This window comes from Drosophila takahashii, chromosome 3L (assembly GCF_030179915.1).
Source record: "Drosophila takahashii strain IR98-3 E-12201 chromosome 3L, DtakHiC1v2, whole genome shotgun sequence".
NCBI classification, from domain to species: domain Eukaryota; kingdom Metazoa; phylum Arthropoda; class Insecta; order Diptera; family Drosophilidae; genus Drosophila; species Drosophila takahashii.
Genome location: NC_091680.1, coordinates 21,066,549 through 21,091,382, shown reverse-complemented (window position 1 = coordinate 21,091,382; position 24,834 = coordinate 21,066,549). Strand labels below are relative to the sequence as shown.

Here is a 24,834-nt window from a genome sequence, read left to right as displayed (position 1 = left end):
CAGAGTGATGAAAGTGGGCAGGGAAACTTTATCTTATTCTGATATACGTAAACCCTTTTTTCTCCTTTCCAGGTCTTCAGTTTGCTCAACAATTCACCAAGCCCACTCATCCCATTCTTGCCTATCATCAGTTTGTTCAAATGAAGGGAGTTCAAAATTGGTCTCATTTAGAGCTGAATTACATGGGTCACTTGCAACCCACTCTGGGGATCTATGTAGATATTAAGTGTGATCGGGCCCAGGAATTATTGGAGGAGGTTTGATTCAGCACGACTCGATTAATGAATTATTTCCAACCATATTTTCCCTTAGGCCAGTCGGGAGCAGATCTACAATCAGCATTACCATTGGCTCTTGCATGGAAACCAGTCTGTTCTGGAGTTTTATGATCTATTTGCATCATTTAACATATCCATTGATGCGGATGTGAGTTATGTAAAGGAGAAGTTTCGAGAAAACAACTCCTCGGTTGTCTATGCCGTTTACGATGTCTACAGCAATGGGAAAATTATTGGTGGTCGGCTGAATGTGACTGGATCCCATGAAATGGCTTGTGAACCAGATGAATGTCGTAGGATTCGTTATCTAAGTTCCTTGCAAAAGCGTTCGAAATATGCAAACAGAGAGCAGCTAACTGATGTTGTCCTGAGGGGTAAGAGTTCACTTTTTTAGCTAAACCATATGAGTTTGAGTTCTCTTTCAGTGGCAACGGTGGTCACTCAACGACCTCTGACCTTGTCGGATGACGAACTTATACAATTTTTGAGCCAGGAGAACGACACTCACATAGACTCATTGGCCAGATTCGGCTTTCATCTGACCCTCATCCTTCGAGACTTGCTTCACTGCGAGTAAGTTTGGTACACTTATAAAAAAACGTAGTAAATCCAAAGATTTCATATTCATATGAATTTTTAAGTTAAAATATTTAGTTTATTAATTTTAGTAAATTTAAAAAATTTTTACTTGGATATTAATATTACATTTTAATTTTTAATGACGTAAATTCGTTAAATAAGACTAGCATTAAATCTAATATTTTCTACCGTGATTTAAATATTTTCAAATTAAATCAGTCAATTAAATATGTTTTACATTTAATATTAAAATTTTTATTTAATTTAAATAAATAACAGGAATCTTTAAATTCAATATGCAGATACATATTTTTATTTCGCTACACTCTTTGGAATAAAAACCCATTTAAACTCTTTTCCTGCAGGATGAAGTTCATTTTCTCGGATAGCTGGAGCAAGTCCGATGTTGTGGGCGGTTCAGTGGGTGCGGTGGTGGATCAGTCGGCGGACCTCACGGCCACGCCTTCTTTGGCCACCGAGGGCAGGCTCAAGTATTTGTCGGCCATTATCGAGACGGGCTTTTTCCGGTCGGTTTGTATTTTTCGAACGCCTCACAATGCCGGCCTACGCGGAGATGTATTCCTGCAGCCCTTCAGTCCTTTGGTTTGGTATCTCTTCGGGGGAGTTCTCTCGCTGATCGGAATCCTCCTGTGGATCACCTTCTATATGGAGTGCAAGCGAATGCGAAAACGGTGGAGATTGGATTACCTGCCCTCGCTGCTAACTACTTTTCTGATCAGTTTTGGAGCTGCCTGCATCCAAAGTTCATCCTTAATTCCACGCTCCGCCGGCGGAAGACTCATATACTTTGCCCTGTTCCTTATCAGCTTTATCATGTACAACTACTACACTTCGGTTGTGGTCTCTTCGCTGCTTAGTTCTCCTGTTAAGTCTAAAATCAAGACAATGCAGCAGCTGGCGGAGAGCTCTTTGACCGTTGGCCTGGAACCGTTGCCATTCACAAAGAGCTATCTAAATGTGGGTTTTACTTTTTTCCTTCAAATTTTCAATATTTTTTATTCTTTCAATTTAGTACTCACGACTTCCGGAGATCCATTTGTTTATAAAACGCAAAATCGACACGCAGACTCAGAATCCTGAGCTTTGGTTGCCCGCTGAACAAGGTGTTTTGAGGGTTAGGGATAATCCTGGTTACGTCTATGTTTTCGAGACCTCCTCCGGTTATGCCTATGTAGAACGATACTTTACGGCCCAACAGATTTGCGATTTGAATGAGGTTTTATTCCGACCCGAGCAATTATTCTACACGCACTTGCATCGCAACTCTACGTACAAGGAACTCTTCAGACTTCGGTGAGTGAGTGGGGAAATTTTAAAAAAGCATTTTATATAAATATTCTAATTTTTTAAAAATATTTACAATTTATTTAATTTTTTCCATTAATTAATTTAAAAGTCATTTCTTTTAAATGTCTTAAAAATGCTTGAAATGTTTTGAAAGTTATACAGATCTGTTCGCATTATTCGATTTAATAAATTTTAAAATATAAGCATTTGGTAATATTATTTTACTTAAGACTGCTTAGATGTTCATTTGGCTTAAAGGCTTCCATATTTTTAATCAGAACTTTTCAACTATTGGCGTCTATTAAGGGAAAGCTTTTAAAGTTTTTAAGTTAAGCCGATCTGGTCGCCCGATTTAATTTCAGAACAACCAAATTTACAGAGTTGGTAACACTATTTTATTACAGCTTCCTTAGAATCCTCGAAACTGGCGTCTATCGAAAGCAACGCAGCTACTGGGTGCACATGAAGCTCCATTGCGTGGCCCAGAATTTCGTGATCACCGTGGGAATGGAGTACGTGGCTCCCCTGCTTCTCATGCTGATCTGCGCCGATATCCTGGTCGTGATCATTCTGCTGGTGGAACTGGCCTGGAAGCGCTTTTTCAGCCGACCCATCTATCTCACGTAGAGCATTAAAATCCCTTTAAGCCGCTGTAACCACTATATAGTATTTGCACCCAGGCGAAAATAAAAACACTTTGCGTTAACTTTTCGCATCGCGAAATTATGCAGGGGCGAACGCTTTTCCTCACTTCCTGTTTTCGCGCCGGAAAATTGCAGCACGCCTCGTTAAACGGAGGGATGGGTGGTGGGGATTTCAAAGGACGTGGTGGCCATGTTTCCATGCGATTTTCGTATTTGCATTAAAAACTTTTCGTGTTTGGCGGTTACTTTTTATTCTCCATTTTCACTTTTGGCAATGATTTTATTCATTTTCCCCTTCGGCCCATTTTATTTGCATTTTTATGCCCAGCCACAGTCGAATTGAAAACTTTGTCCCCTGATGGCCACGTGTGAATGGTTAGATAACAGAGTGTGGGCCTAATACGGCCTATTAGAAACAGTTAACTCTGCTTTTTCCATTTCCCCAGCCGAAAAACCAGTAGTTTTCCCACCGCAGCAATCGCATTTTGCCCCGCCATGATTTATGAGATTTTAATGATTTTGCCAGAGGCGACAAATATTAGAAGCTTTATCGGAATTGATTGTACATTTAATATGAGTGAGTTGGGAGGGAAAATCTGATATTAAATAATGGTAAGAGAAATGTATAAAGTTGCCTTTTAATAAAATATATACAATATTTTTAGTACTCAAGCTGATATTTGCACTCTATCTTTTCCTAAATGACTCCCTGCCGACTGAAAAACTGCAACTGACACAAATGTTTGCCAAACAGCACTCACTGGCAATCCGGAATTCCCTACACATTACTATTATAAATTGCCTTAACAATTTGTCAACTCAATCTTGCTGTCAACAGGCCGTCGCTTGGGCCATAGTTTGCCCCATAAGGATAAGGGATACTTCCCTTTGCGGGGAGGACAACTTTGGAGTGACTCGAAATTGACAGGCAATTGTGAGAGTTATTTACAACAGTGAACACGGGTTTCCCTTTTCCTTTCCCTTGCCTCAGCCACTTTATTTTGCAATTTGTCAACAACATTTTTTATTTTGAAATGCAATGTATAACCCAGAGGCAAAGTAAAAAAGTGTTCCCTGCTTTGCGGCTGCGGTGCGAAATTGGTTTTGGCGGTTTCCGTACGTGCTAAATGAGCGCGAAATGGATTTAATTCAAACGGTGGATTCGCCACATATATATTGCGGAAAACAATTAATTTATTATTGGCAAACTCTCAGTCTGCGAGTCCGATAATTAGATTTAAGTGTACTGTACAATTTAGAGGGGGAGAGGGCAGGTTTATGGCCATCACCTCCAGCCATCATCAGTTTGATTACCCTTTCTGTTCCCCAAAGCCTGTCATATACGAAATGCCGTTGCGTTGCCGAGTGATATCTTAAGATTTATATGGCCCAATGCTGCGAACATCTTATCTGTAATTTAATCTGTTGCCCACTTAACGATAATGATAATGTCGATTGCAGCCTGCTATAGAGCTATAGCCCTGTTCTAGGCCCGCCTTCGACAAGTCCTCAGTAGGTTTTCATTGCTCCGACGGATTGAGTGGCAACCGGAAATAATTCGAAAGTGTATGTACGACCGATGTTGTTTGTTATTCACGCGGGGGAGAAGTGTTTATTGCACTTTAAGTCGGATTTATGGCCATCTTAGCATGGAAAGTGCCTCGCAAAAAGTACAGATTTGCTTTTCAAACGAAATTGTTCTAAACTTAGCCTGCATTTCCAGTTAGACGGGTAAATGTGGTTGGCATAACTTAACTGTTTTATTTCGAGTTAAGTAACCTCAATGTTGTCAAGTGCTTGAAAAATATTCTTATTGAGTTTATTAATTTCAAGGTTTAGAACAACCCTTATTTAACCTAAAAAACAGGTGTTTTTGGTAATTCGGAATTTCTTAGATTACGCATACGCCACGTGCTCCGATAGTAAAACAATAAACCTAAACCGAACTGCGATTAGTGCTTCTTATATTAAATTAAGCAACACAAAGCAAAGCAAAAACGCAAACGGCACTGGCTACTCGCATTCTAAAAGCTTAACTTACAAAAAATGCAATTAAAACAAGCTGAACCTTCAATTAACAGCTAACCACCACAGTTAAAACAATAACGAAGCTTTAAGTACCCTGAAAACGCTGGGTAAAAACGTGATTTATAAACTCAAGCCTATAGAATAATAAATACCATCAAGTACCCCTCAGCACAATTGCTATTTCCGATGACACAATATCTTCATAATCTAATCGATTCAATTTCGATTATCGGATTGTTAAGGATCTACAAATGTCAAAGACGCCTTGGTTGATAAGCATTTCCCACCATAAATAATGCCAAGGTTTGGAGATCACCGCCTTCGAGAAACTCAAACATCTTATCGTAATCTCCTCACTCTTGAAGAGTGTATAAACCCAGAGCAAAGGCACTTGCCAACCTGAAAAACGTGACGTTCGCCGACCGACCCCAACTCCCCCGCTTTCCCCAATCGAATGAAATGGAATCGAATTGAATTGAATTGAATTAAATTATATGTGAAATGCGTGTTACCTGCTACCGATCTACGTAGATCAACCTGCCTGATCGGCACTTTGGCACTTGGCACTTGTTGCATCTGCAGTTGTTTTAGTTTTTTATGCTGCCGCTGGCAACTCGCGTGATACCTCGCACTTTGGGTCCCAGCCGCTTGGCTTCATTGTTGTCGCCGATTGTTATTGGTTCTCGTTCAGTTGGGAGGGTTCGCACAGGTTCAGTCACTCATTGAACGCCTCGCAGCGCGAATCGGTGTCGTTGCCGTATTTATCAGTTCTCGGAGCCCGAACCCTCAGAACTAGCTAACCGGAAAATAGTGCTCGAAATGTAAGACTGTACTCCATAGATACCAAATTTGATATCAAATTTAAAAAAAATTTTAGTATGCCTAAATATTGAAAGAGAAAATTAAGGAAGTAGAAAAACTCCTTTCGCTGATAATTATAACCGGATGTGTAGTAAATTAAAATGATACAACCTTTTCTTAAAACACATGAATAGAAAATATAGTTTTTTTAAAGGATACTTATAATATTCCTCTCGAATGGGATATTTTGTATTTATTTCAAAAAGGTTTACCAACTTAAGGTTACTTACCTTAAACAGAAAATATTACAACCATTTTATAAGGCACATAAATTTAAATGAGATATTTTTTTAAAGGAAATTTATAATATTCCTCTTTAATTGAATATTTTGTATTTAGTTCAAAAAGGTTAACCAACCTAAGGTTACTTACCTTAAAAAGAAAAGAGAGTATACAAAAATCGAAAAACTGAGCCATTATCGTCTCAAATAATTTCTTAAAAAAGAGTATACAAAAATCTAAAAACTGAGCCATTATCGTCTCAAATAATTTCTTTAGCATTGTTTTTAGTGGCCTGGGAAATGATTTAAAAAAGAATAGTAAAAATAGAGAATTGACACAAATTTTGCTGTGCTATTACTTTGAAGTCCAAGGCAAGACATGCAAAAGTTCATCTATCAATCTCAGCTTACCGATGATATTTCGAAATGCATTTCGGTCGGGTATCGAATTTTTTGTTGGATATCAGGCAAATGTAATTGGATAGGGAAGTGCACTCCGAAGTGGGTCAACAACTTTAAAACTGCGCAAATGGATCAAGTGAATCTGGTGGATGAGTCAGTGGCTAACAAAATGCAAGACGGCTAAGAAGTTTTTCATACATTTCGGCACGAACAAATTGAATTCGCCAGTTAATTTGTTTTAATTATTTGCCAGTTGGCTTGTTTTAACTCCATTGGCTAACAGCACTCGTTGCTAATTGTTGATTATTTAATTTGATTTTTGCTTAGCCCATTGCAAGGTCAACTCAAATGATCTGGATAATTAAAGCTGTCAGTCAGGGGCGTTGATATAGAAAAATTTAGATGAAATTGGAACATGAGCGATGGATGGACTCAATATGCATTAACCGTTTTCCGGTTTAGTTTTTTTTTTGCCACCTATTTCCTCTTTCTTCTATTAGCAGTCACAAGTTCTGTCGGATGTAAACAAATCGTATAATCTGCACTTTGCCCTGCACAAATCATTGCCAAAAAACGGTTTATTTATATATACTGTTAAAAATCCGGTAATGCACATAGTTCATTTCCCCCTTTAGTTCGTTTCATTTAATCATCTGAAAGTCAAGGAATGGTTTGAAAAATAACATTGTAAGTTAGCTTGTCATAAAACATATTTACAGTTTGTTTAGTCTGAGAAACTCTTACAGTAATTTACTTACTTCATTAAAAATTTAAGCAAACAAATAGAAAATCGTACGTGCTGTGAAAATATGCCTCAAGGCACTTAACTATATAAATAACGAGGCTTTTAACCCGTCAAACCCTGAGTCTCAACTAAACAGCTGTCTTTTACTACCTTCAATACAATTTGTATATTTTTTAGCATTTATTGCACGTATTTTCCAACAAAAGTTCGATGTATTTGCTTAAGCGATTTCCCCTAGTGACCATATTTTGTCAAGTTCAAGACTACCTACGCACATGCTCAGCTTAACAAATTAAACAATTTGCTTAGATTCAACTCGAGCAAATAGTAGTTCACAATAAATAAACAGAGTGACTTAAGAGTGCATTGTTTGTTGAGAGCAATAGCATTTTCTTTTTACTTAAGAGATGGAAGAGCTTTTTCCCATGAAAGAGAACATAGTTAATTGTTGTCTAAGTTGAAGTGAGTAAATGTATTAAAAAAAGTGATTTCAGACTAATTGAGCTAAATTTTCTTTGAGGAAAATTAAGTGATAAAGTTTTGTTATAAAAAAAAAAATTTGGAAATACTGCAGTTTCTTAACTCTTCATAGGCCAATTTAATTAAAAATGCCAAATTTTCTTAACTCTTCTGCAGTTGAGTATGTTTTTAAGTCAGTTACGTTCAGTAACTTATAGAAAGCCTCGAAGGGCAGACCAATTTTTGGCACTTTCAAAGGGTTAGTCTTCAACCTGGCAATGCAGTTAGAAAATTATCAGATAATGTATAAAATAAGACTAAAGTGATTTTCTTAAACTTTTCAATAAAGACATCTAAGAAATAGTTAAAAGTTAAAATGTAAAATACGAAGATAAGAGTTTATTTGTACACAAAATGAATGCATTTGAAAGAAAAATTGTGTATAATCAGGAGTCATTTCCTAACTGTAATGCGCTGTTTATTTTTTGTATTTATTGCACGTTGCACTAAAAAAGTCCAACGAATTTCATTTGATGACTTCCCCAATTAACCGCTTTTTTCAAGTTCAAAAACCACCGACGCACATGCTTAGCCTGACAAATTAAACACTTTGTTTAAATATAACTTGAGCAGAGTGCAGTGTTTGAGAAGAGAAAATCGCACTTTTAAGTTTTAAGAGATGGAAAAGCTTTTGCTAATAAAAGAGAATATTCCACATTTTGTTTATGTTTAGTTAGGTATATAACACGGGTAGAGAGGTTTTAAGATCCATAATGATTATGATTTTTTAAATAATTATAGCTTTTTTAAATTTCTGAAAGTGTTTGGCCGTTTCGTTATTAAAATTTTTATGTAATTATAATTTTAAAAAAATGTTTTTGATTTCTTTTAGTTTGCCGGGTCAGTATGACGGCAAGCAAGCAGCAAGAGGCCGAGGCCGAGGCCGATCACGATCCCCAAGTGGTGGTTGCCCCTGGAGATGCCTCCCGTAGTTCTCGCAAGGAGCGGGGCCTTTGGCGGGATCTGACTTCCTACTGGATTCTCGGTCTGTGCAACAACTACGGATATGTGGTGATGCTAAGTGCTGCCCACGATATTATCAAGCAGTTTAATCCGGTGAGCAATCAATCCTTTTATTATTTAAATTTAATTGTAAAAATGGATGTATACTTATTTATTATTTATTTATTATTTTACAGAATGATGAGAGTGAAGACAGCTCTTCGGGTCGGAATTGTCACCTGGTATCGACGGGGGCTATTTTGCTGGCTGATGTGCTGCCCTCATTGTTTGTTAAGATACTAATGCCTTTCTTTCCATTTTGGGTCAAGTGAGTAGTCCTAGTTTTATAGGGGTGTTACCAAAAAAAACAGAAATTATAATGACCTAAATTTGAATAAATGTTTGAATAATTTAAATTTAATTTATAATAATTTATTTGCAGCTTTCGCATAGCTATCGCTGTGGCTTTTTCCGCAGCTGGTTTTCTGCTGGTTGGATTTGCCAATGCCGAATGGATGGCCCTCTTGGGAGTTATCATCACCTCAGCGAGCAGTGGAATCGGAGAGACCACTTTTTTGGCCTATTCATCGCGATACAACAAGTGAGTTTCTAAAGAGGGAAAATCCCTCAAAGGAATCTCCCTAATTCCTTTCCTTTCCCTTAGAAACGTGATATCCACCTGGTCATCCGGAACTGGTGGTGCCGGAGTCATCGGTTCCCTGAGCTATGCCAGCTTGAGATCTCTGGATTTCAGTCCCAGAGACACAATGCTGATTATGCTGATCTTCCCCGCTATCGAGGCCTTCGCCTTCTGGCTGCTGCTGCGTCGTCCACAGGTTGACATTCTGCCGGTGACGACAGTTGAGTCAACGGAGGTCCTTATCAACGACGAGAAGCCTTTGGTTGGCTTCAAGGAGAAGTTCTTCTACATCAAGCACCTCTTCAAGTATATGTTGCCCCTGTGCCTGGTGTATTTCTTCGAGTACTTTATTAATCAGGGATTGGTAAGCTAAATATTAAGCTATCAAGTTTTAAGTATATAGTAAATACTCCCTTGATCTTCCAGTTCGAACTGGTCTACTTCGAGGACATTTTCCTGGACAAGGACTCGCAGTACCGCTGGCTGAATGTGGACTATCAAATCGGCGTCTTCATTTCCCGCTCCTCGGTCAACGTCTTTCAGCTGGACAAGATCTGGCTGATGTCCATCTTCCAGTTCGTCAACGTCGTCTACTTCCTCACCGAGGTCATCTGGTGGTACACGCCCAGCATCTGGATCGTGTTCGCCATCGTCCTGTGGGAGGGACTCCTGGGCGGCGGCGCCTACGTGAACACCTTCTATCGGATGTCCAAGGAGATCTCGCCGGAGCGCCAGCAGTTCGCCATGGCCATGGTGGTCCAGTCGGACTCGTATGGCATCGCCCTGGCCGGATTCCTGGCCATTCCCGTCCACAACGCCATCTGCGGTCTTCCGGCGGCGGCCAGGAGCCTCGTCTGGTGATGCGGATCGGAAACAGGATCAGGATCAGATTATGCCTTTACTGTGTGCTTGTGTAGCTAATTAAGCGTGTATGTCTGATAGTATTAATCAATGGAACAGTGGACTCCCAGGAGCCAGATAGATGGTTATGTAGTTAGTATGCTTCTGTTCGACTACCCAATAAGGCTTAGTTTAGTAAACAAAAGTAAACATTGTTTTGCACTAAAGCAATCCCTCGTTTTATTTTTAAACAATTTTGATTTTTTTATTAATTTAGTTACTATAACATTTGGTAAGTATTTCGTAATACTTTGTTCTTTTTCTAAGAAATATAATTATACCCTTGTAGAGGGTATTATAATTTCAGTCAGATGTTTGCAACGCAGTGAAGGAGACGTTTCCGACCACATAAAGAATATATATTCTTGATCAGCACCAATAGCCGAGTCTATCTAGCCATGTCCGTCTGTCCGTCTGTCCGTCTGTCCGTTTCTATGCGAACTAGTCTCTCAGTTTTAAAGCTATCGCGATGAAACTTTCCCGAAAGTCTTCTTTCTATTGCAGGTAGTACATATGTCGGAGCGAGCCGGATCGGACCACTATATCTTAAGGCTCCCATAGGAATATTCAAACATATATAAGAAAATTCATTGTTACTTGTAGGAAGTAGGCGTTTTAATTCTTGACTACTTAAAAACAAAATTGAAATAAATCGAAACGCTGAATCTGGAATCCCTGGAACTGCACCGAGTGAGTATTCTTTTATCTACAAGGGTATATAAGCTTCGGCTGGCCGAAGGTAGCTTCCTTTCTTGTTTTTGTTTGATTTTTTAGGCTATGCTCCCATTTTTCAAAGATCGATGATTTTTAAAATGCTTTAACCTTATTGTATAAAATGTTTACCAATTTAAATTTAATTTTGGATTAAGAGATTAAGTTACAATATAATTTTGTAAGTACTTCCTGATTTAACAGGTTATGATCTCAATTTCCAAAGATCGATGACTTTTTACGTTTTTTATTTAGATTGTTTTTATTCTTATTATTCCTGTTTTAAAGTATCTCAATATACAAAGACCAGATTTTCCATCAAAACCCACTGCATAGATCAAGAATGTTTTACATTGCCAATGTCACTTTTAGTTTATTCTGATCCAAATGATCACGGCTAACCACCTTCATAGGCATACTGAACCGAGACAGAATATGCCCCACTTGTTTTCGGTTTATTCAACTCCAACAAAAATCCACTTACATTTAAACGTATTTACACTTGCTTCATATTATAATTAGCGTGTTTGCTTTTGTTTTCGTTGGTGGCGCTCAATAATTAAATCAATTTGTTGGCGGCTGCTAATTTGGTTTGATCGATGTTGAATCGAGCGGCGATCGTTTAGTTGGGGAGTGAGATGACTGATTGGGAGATCGAGACCCAAACTGAGTCGGGGCGAGATGTTACGTGGACCCACTCCACTCGCATTTTCAGTCGATCGGGAGCCGCCGTGCAAAGCGGAACGCGTCAGTCTAATATTACGTGTTTGTCCAATTCGGAAATTGAGTAACCGAGATGCGGGGCTTATCAGCGTTTCTGCTTTTGCTCTGCCTCCAACGGGTGAAGTCTGATGGGGCTGCAGCCGCACGGAGACCCAACATAATCATCATAATGGCCGACGATATGGTGGAACTAGTTTCGCCCTAATATATCATCACATTTCTAAAACAACCCGAATTTCAGGGCTTCGACGATGTGAGTTTTCGCGGTGGCCGGGAGTTTCTGACGCCCAATATCGACGCCTTGGCCTATCACGGTCGACTATTGGATCGCCTCTACGCCCCCGCGATGTGCACTCCCTCCCGGGGAGCTCTACTCAGCGGTCGCTATCCCATACACACAGGTTGGTACTATAAGTCTATAATGTAAGTCTATAATACGGTGAATAGAAAACGCTTGAAATAGTTTGACAAAACGCAACCTTTTTTGGCATTTATTTATTGTATTTTTTTTCGATTTTAAACTTGTGTATATTGTCATCACTCAAAAACACCTTTAAACGGAATAAAAGAAATTACGATTCTAAATTTATAACATCAATAGTATGATAAAAAATAATTATAATTTAATTATATCAACATTAAAATTCCAGTTGATTTACTCGCTTAGAAATTGTTTTAAGATATGAGGTATAATATTTTATTAAAAAAAAAATTTTGAATACTTTTTAAAGGTAACATTTTGTTAAATTTTACTACAAAAAGTTTTAAATTGACTTTAAAGATTATACATAGGTATATTATGAACGATATTTATTCAATATCAAACATGTTCAAGCTGTGCAGGCTTTAATAGTGTTATTAAAAATACAAATGAATAATGTCATTTTTATAGGCACCCAACACTTTGTGATCAGCAATGAAGAACCTTGGGCTCTTACCCTTAATGCCACTTTGATGCCGGAGATCTTTAGAGACGCAGGCTACTCCACCAACTTGGTGGGAAAGTGGCATCTGGGCTTCTCCCGGCCGGAATATACACCCACTCAGCGGGGATTTGACTACCACTACGGCTATTGGGGTGCCTATATAGACTACTACCAGAGACGATCCAAGATGCCGGTGGCCAATTACAGTCTGGGCTACGATTTCCGGCGGAACATGGAGTTGGAGTGTCAGGATCGTGGAGTTTACGTCACCGATTTGTTGACCGCCGAGGCGGAACGGTTGATCAAAGAGCATGCCGATAAGGAGAAACCGCTTTTCCTGATGCTCAGCCATCTGGCTACCCATACGGCCAACGAGGATGATCCTCTGCAGGCGCCGGAGGAGGAAATACGAAAGTTTTCGTACATCAAAGATCCCAACCGTAGGAAGTATGCGGGTAAGAAAACACAATTATTATCATTATAATCAATGGCGGATTAATTTGTTGGATTTGGATTTTGTTGTGGGGGGTGATGTCAAAACCATTTTTTTTTTGCATAGTTTTTGAATACCAAAATTGATTTCATTTTTCACCAGAGTGAGGGGTGATCTCTTACCCATATCTGTGGTCTGAGGTCTGTGAGCCGACTTTATCTAAGTCATCGACTAAAAAATGTTTAAAGTTTTAGCCAGAAACAAAGCATTACACTTAAATAAATTTTTGATAAATTGTTCATAAATTTCTATAAGCCTCATATTTTTATCGTTAATTTAATATGAGGCTACTATCGATGAAAAAGTCATAAAAATGATCTTTGTAAAACACAACAAAGACAATTGTACTATCATTAAGATCAAGTATCAATTGTTCTATCTTGAAATTCAAAGATTGGGGTAATAGGCTAAGAAGTTGTTATTAAGCCCTAAAATTTCATTATAAGTCAGAATTAGGAGTACTTCTTATAGATATGCTCCGAATCATATAATGTAGCCGAGGGAAGGATTAGTGTATTAAGATGTTTATGATGTACATAATATCCTTTTAAGTTTTGTAACGTCTAGTCTTTTTTTCCCGAATATTACACTTTGTAACTTTTCGATCTAAGTCTTGCTTAAACTTAATTTACATTTTAAATTTAATTTACGGAATTTTGTAACGTTTTTTACCCCATTATCGATCTAACCCTTAGCGATGGTCTCCAAGTTGGACCAGAGCGTGGGCCGCATAATGAGCACTCTGGCCAGCGCGGATCAGCTGGAGAACAGCATAGTGATCTTCTACTCGGACAACGGAGCGCCCTCGGTGGGGATGTTTGCCAATACGGGTTCCAATTATCCGCTTCGCGGGCAGAAGAATACGCCGTGGGAGGGCGGAGTGAGGGTGGCCGGAGCCATTTGGAGTTCCCAACTCCAGGCACGTGGCTCAATCTTTAGTCAGCCCATCTATGTGGCCGACTGGTTGCCCACGCTTTCCCGAGCGGCGGGCATTGAGCTAGATGATTCCTTAAGGCTAGACGGGATCGATTTGTGGCCCCAGCTATCGGGATCGGCGGATGCCCCACATGTTCCGCGGGAGATCCTGCACATTTTGGACGACGTGTGGCGGGTGGGTGCCCTCCAAATGGGTCAGTGGAAGTATGTGAATGGCACCACTGCCGCCGGCCAATACGACTCGGTGCTTACCTACCGCGAACTGGACGATCTGGATCCCCGAGAGAGTCGTTATGCGGTGACGGTGCGGAATTCCCCAACTTCGAGAGCCCTTTCCCACTTCGATTTGCGGCGACTGACGCAACAACGGATCTCGGTCATCCGACGATCGGCCACCGTGCGTTGTGGGGATCTCCAGAGGTCCTGCAATCCCCTGCTGGAGGAGTGCCTGTACGATATCTCCACGGATCCCTGCGAGCAGAGCAATCTGGCCTACTCCGAAAGGCACTCCGACGTTTTGGCCGCCTTGCGAAGACGTCTGCGCGAACTGAGAGCAAGTGCATCGATCCCGGGTAATCGAGCCAGCATGCCGGCGGCAAATCCCACATGGCACACCTGCGCCTGGGAGTCCTTCGAAGTGCAGAAACCAAAGATTGGTAACTAATTGTTATAAATAGGCATTCAATATCGATTTCTTACCCAAACATTTTCTAGTTCCTCTGGAGTGCGATTACCAAGGCCTTCCTTGTTAAATATCCCAAAATAGAAGGACGAAACTTGACCTTAAAATAAAGGAGCAATGCAATCATGATGCATAACTTTATCTGTAGGGCTGCAAATACATATCCTAGTTTAATAAAATATTCAGATAATAAACCTCGAAAAAACCACAGGGTGTGACATTTCCAAAGCAATAAACTCCTATTTCAAAAAATAACGGTAATAATTTTGAAAATAACAGATATGTTCACCTCTAACATTACTGTTAAAGCGAAACAGTGCGCAAAATCTGTTAACAAAAATACCCCATCTGGCAGCCCTCTTTATCTGGAATGTGGAATGTTAGGAAATAACATTTTTTGAATATTTAAATTAAAGTGTTTTGAACATAGTGTTTGAAATCCATTGATTCCTACCCACAAAATGATTACGATAAATAATAATTATGCCTACAATAAGCGTAATTTCCGCGCTGGAAATGCACATCGAACAGCTGACGAAGCATACACATACACAAACACATTGGAAAAAGGGGGTTGACAAAACCGGCTGACAGGATATAAATTAGAAAAACCAAACTTATAGCTAAATCTGCGAAGGACTCGTCATGGAGGAACGTGCGGTGCTGGCCAACATTGCGTCCATTATCACAAAGGATCTGCTAATTGACCAGCCGCCAGAGGACATCATTTCCGGCACTTATCCCCTGTTGTCCTTCGGCGAGGACGACGATGAGGCCGAGATCTTCGCCCTGATGCAGCGGAAACGGGCAATGGTCGCCAGCCGAAAGCGCAGGATGCTGCAGGAGCCGGAGGACCAGAAGCAGGACCTCAAGCAGCCCAAGCTGGAGTGGCTCCACTCCGAACTCAACCTCCTGCACCGCTACACGGATGCCCAGTTCGAGTCCTACCTCCACATGCGCAAGCTCACTTTCCTGGTGAGTTTGGGATGGGGTTTCTTAGGTGGTATCTATAAAGATGCGGGAATTTGGTATCCTGATGCTGAACTCCATTCCATTTTGATTACAATTATTGGAACATTTTGCTTGAATGTTTGAAAGTAAGCAATAAGGATTATCATTAAATTGAATTTTTCATTATAAGATCATATTTTTTACTATCTATAACAGCGGTCGGCAGCGTCCTATTAAGTGAGCATAGGAAATTGTTCTGCTCGAGCGCTGCCTCCACGTATACTGTAGAACAGCGGTCTGCGCACACACACTGTTAAGCCGCCCCGTACAATTTACTCACACAAATATAAAACAAAATGTAATTGTATGAGTGTGCCGACCGCTGATCTATAAAGTTATGTTAGTTATGTTAGCTGTTTCTAGTGGGAATCTAGTAGCCTTGTTTTGAAATTCTTTTAGGGATCAGTCACAAAAAAGTTACCAAGTAAAGGCTAAGAATGATCATTTAAGTAATTTTTTCACTATTATATAACATTTTTTACAATATATATTTTTAAAAACAATATTAAAAATTTGAATTTTAAGGGCAAACATTTATACTGTTGTACCAATATCAAAAATCACATTTATGTTACAATACTTTATCTGATATCCTCTCCCCTGAGGTAACTTTAAGTTCTTTACCGTGTAATATTTACAATTACCTAAATTGTAACATACAAATATATTATTAAAATAAATAATCATATTTTCAGAAAATCCAGCAAACCCTGGAGGAAATCCTTAGCGGAATCCCTTTGCCCGGCTATCCCACTCCGCCGGCGCAGACCATGTTGTCCCTGGCCCTGTGGAAGCTCGCCACCGACGAGCACTTCGAGGAGATCGCCCGGAAGTTCGGGCTGCCCTGGGCCCTCTGCCAGCAGGTGGTGCGGGGCTTCTGGCACTGCATCTCCGACAACTACGAGAGCTTCATCAAGTGGCCCAACTCGCTGGCGGCCCAGCGGAGCACCCTGCAGGGCTACCAGGGGCTGGAGGAGCTGCGCTGCTTCCGGGAGCTGTTCGGCATCATAACGCTGCGGCGGCTGGACGTCTTCCTGGAGTCGGAGCACGCCGAGGTGCCGGTGGTGCTGCAGTTGATCTGCAATGCGGAGCGCAAGATCGTCGACTGCTACGTGGAGCTGGCGCAGGAATACAGCTTCGAGGACTCGCCCATCGGCCAGACGCTGGCTCTGAATCCCAGGACCATGCCGGCGGGCAGCTATCTCATCGGCAGCGAGGTGTTCCCGCTGAAATCCTACCTGATGCGGCCCATCGAGGCCGAGTGCTTCCGCAAGGACGCGGTGTTCAACGAGCTGCTGCGACCCGCCTTCCAACTGGCCGAGAAGGTCCTGGATACCTTGGCCCGGCGCTTCAATACCCTGTACGCCCTGGAGGCGCGCGACCTGAACGAGGTGCGGCTCATCGTGGAGAGCATTTGTGCGATGCACAACCTGTGCGAGGAGTTCCAGGACGAGGGACTGGAGGACACCGGGCAGGGCTCCTTCAGCTGGGGCGGGCTGGCCGAGGGGGTGAGGGGCAGCGAGAAGGACTCCAAGGGACTGCAGCGGAGATTCGAGCTCCTCGACGAACTGGTGGCCATCGAGCCGGGCGAATAAATAATCCTAACACTTGGAACTTGTTCTGTTTTTTATGCGAGGTTTTCCGTCGTATTTTTGGAAATTAAGGATTAAGCTTTCAAGTCTTTAAGTTTAATACTCTTGATTTTGTAGATAAAGTCGTTTTCTTATATATATTTAATATTTGTTTATTAAAATAATAAAAACTTCACGTTTTTTAAGTAGATTTTGAGTTGATTAGGAATAAGATTTTGCGAAAAAAATGTAGGTTATTACATCACAAATTTTAATAATGGCTTAATATTATTATTTATGTTTATAAAATTAGGGATTAAGCTTAATATCTTAAGTCTAATACTCTTGATTTTATGGATATGGATATTTTTATTTAATATTTGTTTATTTTTAATAGATTTTAAGTTGATTAAAAATAAGTATTTGAATAAGATTTAGGTTATTACTTCACAAATTTTAATAATGGCTATATATTATTATTTATGTTTATTATTTTAAAAATATTTAAAGTTTAAAATATAAGTTTGGTTACCAAGGGGTTAATTCTCTGTTCACCTTAACAGCGCTCTGTTAACTAAATTTTCCACTGATCTGGTAGGACTCTGCATAAATCAAAACAAATACAAACATCTGTTCAGCCTAACAGCACTCTGTTAACTATAATTTTGGCCGATCTGGCAGCACCACTTGCGCATCAAAACAAATGCACGTGCGTTTATTTGTGGAAAATGGACGAGCACGATATTTTCAAACTGATTACGGCGGGCGTTCGCTTCACCAAGAGGCCCAAGGTAAGTGGATGTCAAAGAGAGTAATGCTCACAGCTCAACTAGCAATCATTGCAGAAGGAGGCACCCGCAAAAGAGCAGCCACAACCTGCGGTTTCCAAGAAAGAAGAGCCGGTGAAGAGCGAAACTTCAGATGAGGATGATGAAGAAAGCACGGAATTCCGCCTTTTGGCAGGAGGAACAGGCAGCCTGCCCAAGCGCAAGAAGTACAAGGAGGGCAAGGCGCCCTCCCCTAAGGAATTGGAGCTCCAAAAGGCCGCCGATGAGGCAAACGAGACGAGGAAACAGAACGGCATCAGTGTGCTGGGCAAGAAGGTCCCGCCACCGGTTTCCAGTTTCGAGGATCTAACCAAAAACTTCAAGCTGCTGCCGCGCCTGCAACAGAACCTGCTGGCCCGCCACTTCGACCGGCCCACGCCCATCCAGATGCAGGCGCTGCCCGTGCTCCTCCAGCGGCGCGCTTTGATGGCCTGTGCGCCCACGGGATCCGGCAAAACGCTGGCCTTTCTCACGCCCCTCATCGATGGTTTACGGTCGCACAAGACCAGCGGCCTTAGGGCCTTGATTCTGGCGCCCACCCGCGAGTTGGCCCAGCAGATCTACCGCGAGTGCGCGGAACTCACGCGGGAAACTGGACTGCGCACCCACTTCATCAGCAAGGTGAGCGAGGCGAAGCAGAAGCACGGAGCGGAGTGCAAGCAGCGCTACGACATCCTCGTTTCCACACCGAATAGGGTAAGATTCCTGCTGCAACAGGAGCCACCGCTACTGGACCTCTCGCTCGTCGAATGGTTCGTGCTGGACGAGGCCGATCGACTGATGGAGGAGGGTCAGAACAACTTCAAGGAGCAGCTGGACGACATCTACGCCGCCTGCTCGCTGCCCAGCAAGTGCGTGGCCTTCTTCAGTGCCACCTACACGGTGCCGGTGGCCAAGTGGGCGCTGCGGCACCTCAAGAACCTGGTGCGCATCACCGTGGGCGTGCAGAACAGCGCCACGGAGACGGTGCAGCAGGAGCTGCTGTTCGTGGGCTCCGAAGGCGGCAAGCTGGTGGCCATGCGCGACCTGGTGCGCCAGGGCCTCCAGCCGCCGGTGCTCGTCTTTGTGCAGAGCAAGGAGCGCGCCAAGCAGCTGTTCGAGGAGCTGCTCTACGACGGCATCAACGTGGACGTCATCCATGCCGAGCGCAGCCAGCATCAGCGGGACAACTGCGTGCGCGCCTTTCGCGAGGGCAGCATCTGGGTGCTCATCTGCACGGAGCTCATGGGCCGCGGCATTGACTTCAAGGGCGTCAATCTGGTGATCAACTACGACTTTCCGCCCACCACCATTTCGTACATTCATCGGATAGGCAGGACGGGGCGAGCAGGACGTCCAGGTCGAGCCATTACCTTTTTTACACAGGAGGACACGGCCAATTTGAGGAGGTAAATTCGGGCTGACTGAAAGAATATATGATTCAATTTAACCCACTATCTTTACCCTTAGTATTGCCCTCATAATTAAAAACTCTGGCGGTTCTGTCCCTGAGTACATGCTGCAAATGAAAAAGGTCCGCAAGTCGGAGGCCAAAATGCGGGCCAAGAAACCTTTGGAACGCGAGGATATATCGACTAAAATACGACCGGAGGCGAAAAGCGAGGAGACTCACAAGGCAGGCAAACTGAAGAAAGTTGAAAAGACGGAAAAGGTGATGAAAAAGCGGCAGGGCGGGGAAAATGATTCAAAGCCAAAGCAGAAAAAGTTGGACAAAATCAAAGGCGACCTCAAAACGGCGGAAAAGAGAAAGGGAAAAGCGTCAAAAATAAAAAAGAAGAAGTAAATTTTAGACAAATTATTAAAATAAAGTATTCTTAAAAGAAACAAAAAGAAAAAATAAACAATATTATTTTGAATTTGAATAACCGCTTCCATTAACAATATAAATTAGAGATGACCCAAAAAGCATTCGATAACTTTTAAGCGGTGTGTGACACGGCTAAGCTAGCGGTGACACAAACCTTTTAATGTGACTGTATTTCCAATAGTTTAAAGGGTAAACATGGTATTAATGGCACATCTAATCACTGCCTCACCGATCAAAACAACAACATCTCCGACACGTCAGAATAGAATACTCTTGAGAATATTTGTTTTTCGAGCAGAGCAGATATTTGCACAGCCGTCGTTGGCCTGCATTGGACAAAACTGGGAAGTACACGCCAGAAGCAGACACTTGGAGCCATGGCGCGGAACGTGGCCCTGCTGGGATTGGCCCTGATTGCGATTTCCTCGGTGGTCGCCCTGCCCGTCACGCAGACCAAGAAGGATCCCAAGGAGGCGGAGTCCTCCACCCCGGCCACCGCCGACGTGGAGACGGCCCTGGAGTACGAGCGCTATCTGCGGGAGGTGGTCGAGGCCCTCGAGGCGGATCCCGAGTTCCGCAAGAAGCTGGACAAGGCGCCCGAGGCCGACATCCGGGTGAGTAAGACGGGGAATTCCGGGAACATCGTCGTCCACGCTTGTGATTCGTCATTGCCAAGTATCTTCTGTTTCTACAGTAGTTCTCCCTATGTGGAAGCCTTTTTTAATCAATAAAAGCTATTTAATTGGTAGTAATAGGTTATATGTATCAGGACATTTGCCATACATTTTGAAGTAATAGGAGTCTTTAGTATACACTTATCATTTTTATTCTAATTTTATTTCAAATTTTGAAATATAGTAAACGTTTTTTTCAAAAGTTTCTCAAAAAAGAATTCGAAATGTATTCTGAGAAATTCACAAAAATATTTTCTTTTTAAACCCGTAACAATCGTAAAAAAATCTTTATAAATCTTGAAACTTTTACAATCGTCATAAAATATGATGATGAAGTTGTAAATCACCCCCATCGGGCTTCTATATACAATAGCTTTCATAAGAATGATCGGAAAAGCTGCAAAAATTACGCTCTTTTTAAAAACATTTCGCAGATTCCTTAATCAATGCTAATTTTTTAAATATTTGTCTTTACTTTGTTTAAATATATAGACAATTTTTGTATATACTTGAACATACTATTTTAGTCACATTAGTATAATCTGCTAGGGTATTAATGCTTCGGTTGCCGAAAGCTAGCTTCTGTTGTCGTTAAACATTATATTTTCGCCGTAAAAATGGAGATAAATAAAACCTGACAAAAATGTAATATGGCATTAGGAGTAGCATGACCTTGTGAGTTCCTCTTTCTAATCCCTGGCTTATTGTTCCCATACGCAGAGCGGCAAGATCGCCCAGGAGCTGGACTATGTGAACCACCATGTGCGCACCAAGCTGGACGAGATCAAGCGGCGCGAGGTGGAGCGCCTGCGCGAACTGGCCAACCAGGCGTACGAGCTGTCCAACGACATTGACCGGAAGCACATCAAGGTGTCCCAGCACCTGGACCACGACAACGAGCACACCTTCGAGATCGAGGACCTGCGCAAGCTGATCCAGAAGACCTCCGACGACCTGGCCGAGGCGGATCGCAAGCGGCGCGGCGAGTTCAAGGAGTACGAAATGCAGAAGGAGTTCGAGCGGGAGGCGCAGAAGAAGGAGATGGACGAGGAGTCGCGCAAGAAGTTCGAGGCGGAGGTCAAGGAGAAGGAGAAGAAGCACCAGGACCACGAGAAGCTGCACCACCCGGGCAACAAGGCCCAGCTGGAGGATGTGTGGGAGAAGCAGGACCACATGGACAAGAACGACTTTGACCCGAAGACCTTCTTCTCGATCCACGATGTCGACAGCAACGGCTACTGGGACGAGGCGGAGGTCAAGGCCCTGTTCGTCAAGGAGCTGGACAAGGTCTATCAAAGCGATCTGCCCGAGGACGACATGAGGGAGCGGGCCGAGGAGATGGAGCGCATGCGCGAGCACTACTTCCAGGAGACCGACTCGAACCACGACGGCCTGATCAGCATCCAGGAGTTCATGGTGCAGACCAACAAGGAGGAGTTCCAGAAGGACCCCGAGTGGGAGACGATCGACCGACAGCCGCAGTACTCACACGAGGAGTACTTGGAGTACGAGCGCCGGCGCCAGGAGGAGGTGCAGCGCCTGATCGCCCAAGGTCAACTGCCCCCGCATCCGAACATGCCGCAGGGATACTACGCCGCTCCACCACCGGGCGGCGTGGCCTACCAGCAGGCGCCACCGGCGGGCGGACAACTGCACTACCAGCAACCCGACCAGGTGCACGCCCAGCAGCAGCAGCAATACGCGCAGCAGCAACAGCAGTACGCTCAACAGTACCAGCAGCAGCAGTACGGACAGCAGCCAGTGCAGCTGCAGCCCAACCAGGTGTATCAGCACGTCGGACAGGTCCCGCAGCAACAACAGCCAGTCTACCAGCAGCAGCAACAACAGCCTGTCTATCAGCAGCAGCAACAGCAGCCCGTCTACCAGCAGCAACAACCTGTGCAACAGCAGCAGCAGCAACAACAACCTGTACAACAGCAACAGCAACCCGTACTGCAGCAACAGCAACAACAGCCTGTGCAACAGCAGCAGCAGCAAACCGCTCAACAGCAGCCCATTCCACAGCAGCAAGTCCACAATCAGAGCCCTCCGCCCGCTCAAAATCAACAGGTGCCGGTGCAGCAGCAACAAAAACAACACCAGGAAACGGCAAATCAGGCAAATCAGCAACATTAAACATTCCCTTGCTGAAGCATTTCTTTTAGGCCACTTAAGCAAAGCATTACAAACTTTTGGTAACGAGAACACAATGTGATTGGACTGAAATAGCTCACTAAAATCAATATATCTCACATACATCTCATGGTTATGTAGAAAATTTACAAAGAAACAACTGTTTGTCAACGGTTACCGCATTCTCTTTTTAAATTTGATACTTCTTTCTTTTTGTACTCTTTTCTCTCTCATCCCCTAGCTCTGCATTTGCGCGATGTATTTTTTAAACGAATTTTTTGTACATATGAGTTGATGCCTAAACATCAGGAACATAATAAATGCAGTGAAACGATGGGTGTTTTGTTTTTATTCCAATCCAATCGAAATCTAACAAAAACAAGAAAGGAAGCTAGCTTCGGCAAGCCGAAGCTTATATTGCCTTGCAGATCATTCTATTAATTTACAAATCGCAAAAATGTTAAATTTCTTATTATTTCACATTAATTTTTCGATCGTTTCTATCACAGCTATATGATATAGTAGTTCGATCTTTTAAAAATTAAAATCAAAATTCGGAAATATTTCAAAATAGTCATATCCCAGAGTAGAAGGAACTGTAATAAAAACCAACAAAGATATAATTTTTTTCCCATTAATTTCCATTTAATTTTTCGACCGTTCCTATGGCAGCTATATGATATAGTGATCCGATTTAAAAAACAAAAAAACCGAAAATCAGAAATATATAAAAAAAAATGTTCCCAAGACTAGAAGGTAAAATTTCAAAAAACACTGGAGCTAGAATTTTTTTACGTTTTTTTTTTTGATCCTTCCTATGGGAGCTATAAGATATAGTTGTCCGATCCGTTTGGTTCCGACATATATACTACCTGCAATAGAAATACGAATTTTACGAAAGTTTCATCCCGATAGCTTTAAAACTGAGAGACTAGTTTGCGTAGAAACGGACGGACAGACGGACGGACAGACGGACATGGCTAGATCGACTCGTCTAGTGATGCTGATCAAGAATATATATACTTTATGGGGTCGGAAACGTCTCCTTCAATGCGTTGCAAACTTCTGACTGAAATCATAATACCCTCTGCAAGGGTATAACAAGAAAGGAAATTAACTTCGGCCAGCCAAAGTTTATATACCCTTGCAGGTAAAATATATGCCAGGGATTTTTATACCCTTGCAGAGGGTATTATGATTTCAGTCGGAAGTTTGCAACGCAGTGAAGGAGACGTTTCCGACCCCATAAAGTATATATATTCTTGATCAGCATCACAAGACGAGTCGATCTAGCCATGTCCGTCTGTCCGTCTGTCTGTTTCTACGCAAACTAGTCTCTCAGTTTTTGAGCTATCGGGACGAAATTTTCGCAAAAGTCTTCTTTCTATTGCAGGTAGTATATATGTCGGAGCCGACCGGATCGGACAACTATATCTTATAGCTCCCATAGGAAGGATCGGAAGAAAAAAACTTTAAAAAATTCTAGCTTCGGTGTTTTCTGAAATATTACCTTCTACTTTTGGGGATGTTATTTTCTAAATATTTCTGAATTTCGAATTAATTATTTAAAAAATCTGACTACTATAACATATAGCTGCCATATCGATCGGAAAATTAATGGAAAAGTAATAGGAAATAAATCCTAGCTTCTTTGGTTTTTATTGTATTATCTTCTACTCTAGGATATAACTCTTTTTAAATATTTCCGAATTTCAATTTTAATTTGATCAAAATCGGACGACTATATCATATAGCTGCCATAGGAACGATCGGAAAATTAATGAGAAATATTAGAAAATTGAACATTTTTGCGCTTTGTTAATTAATAGGAATGATCTGCAAGGGTATATAAGCTTCGGCTGGCCGAAGCTAGCTTCCTTTCTTGTTTTGAAGTGTTTTTAAGATACGTTTATATTTTACAGCCGAATTTATGTACATAAACCGGACGCTTTATAAGGTAAGACTAACTATACAATTTTTGCGGTAGAGGCAAATTTCGAGAAAAACGCGTTTAAAGATTCAAGTTCTCTTTTGGTCATTTAAAAAAAATCCTTTTAACCACTTATAATATCTAAGTTAAAAGTGCAATTTAGACAAAAAAGTTTTGATTTTTGGAAACCGAGACATAAACACTTTAAAAAGCAAAACAAAAATGGAATGAGTAAGGAATGAAATTGTTCATAAAAAAATACTGTCCGATCCAAAAAAAACAATGTTTTTTTCTTTGAAAAATTATATTTCTGTCGTATTATATTTCAACTGTAAAGAGGCAT

The 24,834-nt window shown here is 41.8% G+C and overlaps 6 protein-coding genes across 10 annotated transcripts; all 6 read left to right on the top strand.

The window, feature by feature from the left end:
• The first annotated feature begins 132 nt into the window (after positions 1-132).
• On the top strand, positions 133-2,847 carry Ir75a (Ionotropic receptor 75a). The gene is made up of 6 exons (XM_017154544.3): positions 133-257; positions 313-652; positions 704-851; positions 1,223-1,835; positions 1,891-2,171; positions 2,570-2,847. The coding sequence occupies exons 1-6, from the start codon at positions 141-143 to the stop codon at positions 2,790-2,792; spliced, it is 1,722 nt and encodes a 573-aa protein (XP_017010033.3). The 5' UTR covers positions 133-140; the 3' UTR covers positions 2,793-2,847.
• Positions 2,848-4,313: 1,466 nt separating this feature from the next.
• Cln3 (CLN3 lysosomal/endosomal transmembrane protein, battenin) lies at positions 4,314-10,238 on the top strand. 2 transcript variants are annotated; one of them, XM_070214824.1, is made up of 6 exons: positions 4,314-4,375; positions 8,418-8,641; positions 8,725-8,855; positions 8,970-9,128; positions 9,192-9,531; positions 9,594-10,238. In XM_070214824.1, exons 2-6 carry the CDS (start codon positions 8,432-8,434, stop codon positions 10,026-10,028), a joined length of 1,275 nt encoding a protein of 424 aa, XP_070070925.1. In that variant the 5' UTR covers positions 4,314-4,375; positions 8,418-8,431; the 3' UTR covers positions 10,029-10,238. The 2 variants fall into 2 exon arrangements, with proteins under 2 accessions (XP_070070925.1, XP_017010038.2); XM_017154549.3 differs by lacking the exon at positions 4,314-4,375 and adding an exon at positions 5,523-5,658.
• Positions 10,239-11,485: 1,247 nt separating this feature from the next.
• LOC108066192 (arylsulfatase B) lies at positions 11,486-14,740 on the top strand. The gene is made up of 5 exons (XM_017154592.3): positions 11,486-11,685; positions 11,743-11,902; positions 12,394-12,882; positions 13,616-14,512; positions 14,571-14,740. The coding sequence occupies exons 1-5, from the start codon at positions 11,575-11,577 to the stop codon at positions 14,606-14,608; spliced, it is 1,695 nt and encodes a 564-aa protein (XP_017010081.2). The 5' UTR covers positions 11,486-11,574; the 3' UTR covers positions 14,609-14,740.
• Positions 14,741-15,081: 341 nt separating this feature from the next.
• On the top strand, positions 15,082-17,213 carry LOC108066166 (uncharacterized). Of its 4 annotated transcripts, none has more exons than XM_017154556.3 (2): positions 15,082-15,513; positions 16,245-17,200. In XM_017154556.3, exons 1-2 carry the CDS (start codon positions 15,184-15,186, stop codon positions 17,142-17,144), a joined length of 1,230 nt encoding a protein of 409 aa, XP_017010045.2. In that variant the 5' UTR covers positions 15,082-15,183; the 3' UTR covers positions 17,145-17,200. The 4 variants fall into 4 exon arrangements, with proteins under 4 accessions (XP_017010045.2, XP_070070958.1, XP_070070956.1 ...); XM_070214857.1 differs by lacking the exon at positions 15,082-15,513 and adding an exon at positions 15,975-15,998 and having other exon boundaries at positions 16,245-17,213; XM_070214855.1 differs by lacking the exon at positions 15,082-15,513 and adding an exon at positions 16,012-16,154 and having other exon boundaries at positions 16,245-17,212.
• A 576-nt stretch (positions 17,214-17,789) lies between these two features.
• On the top strand, positions 17,790-19,750 carry ais (DExD-box helicase 52). Its single transcript, XM_017154590.3, has 3 exons — positions 17,790-17,911; positions 17,966-19,335; positions 19,397-19,750. Exons 1-3 carry the CDS (start codon positions 17,849-17,851, stop codon positions 19,728-19,730), a joined length of 1,767 nt encoding a protein of 588 aa, XP_017010079.2. The 5' UTR covers positions 17,790-17,848; the 3' UTR covers positions 19,731-19,750.
• Positions 19,751-19,984: 234 nt separating this feature from the next.
• On the top strand, positions 19,985-22,895 carry NUCB1 (Nucleobindin 1). Its single transcript, XM_017154589.3, has 2 exons — positions 19,985-20,368; positions 21,149-22,895. Exons 1-2 carry the CDS (start codon positions 20,132-20,134, stop codon positions 22,562-22,564), a joined length of 1,653 nt encoding a protein of 550 aa, XP_017010078.2. The 5' UTR covers positions 19,985-20,131; the 3' UTR covers positions 22,565-22,895.
• The last annotated feature ends 1,939 nt before the right edge of the window (positions 22,896-24,834 follow it).

Excerpts from the sequence above, each read along its gene's own strand:
- Ir75a (XM_017154544.3), top strand. The coding sequence starts at position 141 with ATGAAGGGAGTTCAAAATTGGTCTCATTTAGAGCTGAATTACATGGGT. Across the intron at positions 653-703 it reads AACTGATGTTGTCCTGAGGG|TGGCAACGGTGGTCACTCAA; the intron begins GTAAGAGTTCAC and ends GTTCTCTTTCAG. Across the intron at positions 852-1,222 it reads CGAGACTTGCTTCACTGCGA|GATGAAGTTCATTTTCTCGG; the intron begins GTAAGTTTGGTA and ends CTTTTCCTGCAG.
- Cln3 (XM_070214824.1), top strand. The coding sequence starts at position 8,432 with ATGACGGCAAGCAAGCAGCAAGAGGCCGAGGCCGAGGCCGATCACGAT. Across the intron at positions 9,129-9,191 it reads TATTCATCGCGATACAACAA|AAACGTGATATCCACCTGGT; the intron begins GTGAGTTTCTAA and ends CCTTTCCCTTAG. Across the intron at positions 9,532-9,593 it reads ACTTTATTAATCAGGGATTG|TTCGAACTGGTCTACTTCGA; the intron begins GTAAGCTAAATA and ends TTGATCTTCCAG.
- LOC108066192 (XM_017154592.3), top strand. The coding sequence starts at position 11,575 with ATGCGGGGCTTATCAGCGTTTCTGCTTTTGCTCTGCCTCCAACGGGTG. Across the intron at positions 11,686-11,742 it reads TCATAATGGCCGACGATATG|GGCTTCGACGATGTGAGTTT; the intron begins GTGGAACTAGTT and ends CCCGAATTTCAG. Across the intron at positions 11,903-12,393 it reads TCGCTATCCCATACACACAG|GCACCCAACACTTTGTGATC; the intron begins GTTGGTACTATA and ends TCATTTTTATAG.
- LOC108066166 (XM_017154556.3), top strand. The coding sequence starts at position 15,184 with ATGGAGGAACGTGCGGTGCTGGCCAACATTGCGTCCATTATCACAAAG. Across the intron at positions 15,514-16,244 it reads TGCGCAAGCTCACTTTCCTG|AAAATCCAGCAAACCCTGGA; the intron begins GTGAGTTTGGGA and ends TCATATTTTCAG.
- ais (XM_017154590.3), top strand. The coding sequence starts at position 17,849 with ATGGACGAGCACGATATTTTCAAACTGATTACGGCGGGCGTTCGCTTC. Across the intron at positions 17,912-17,965 it reads GCTTCACCAAGAGGCCCAAG|AAGGAGGCACCCGCAAAAGA; the intron begins GTAAGTGGATGT and ends CAATCATTGCAG. Across the intron at positions 19,336-19,396 it reads GACACGGCCAATTTGAGGAG|TATTGCCCTCATAATTAAAA; the intron begins GTAAATTCGGGC and ends CTTTACCCTTAG.
- NUCB1 (XM_017154589.3), top strand. The coding sequence starts at position 20,132 with ATGGCGCGGAACGTGGCCCTGCTGGGATTGGCCCTGATTGCGATTTCC. Across the intron at positions 20,369-21,148 it reads CGCCCGAGGCCGACATCCGG|AGCGGCAAGATCGCCCAGGA; the intron begins GTGAGTAAGACG and ends TCCCATACGCAG.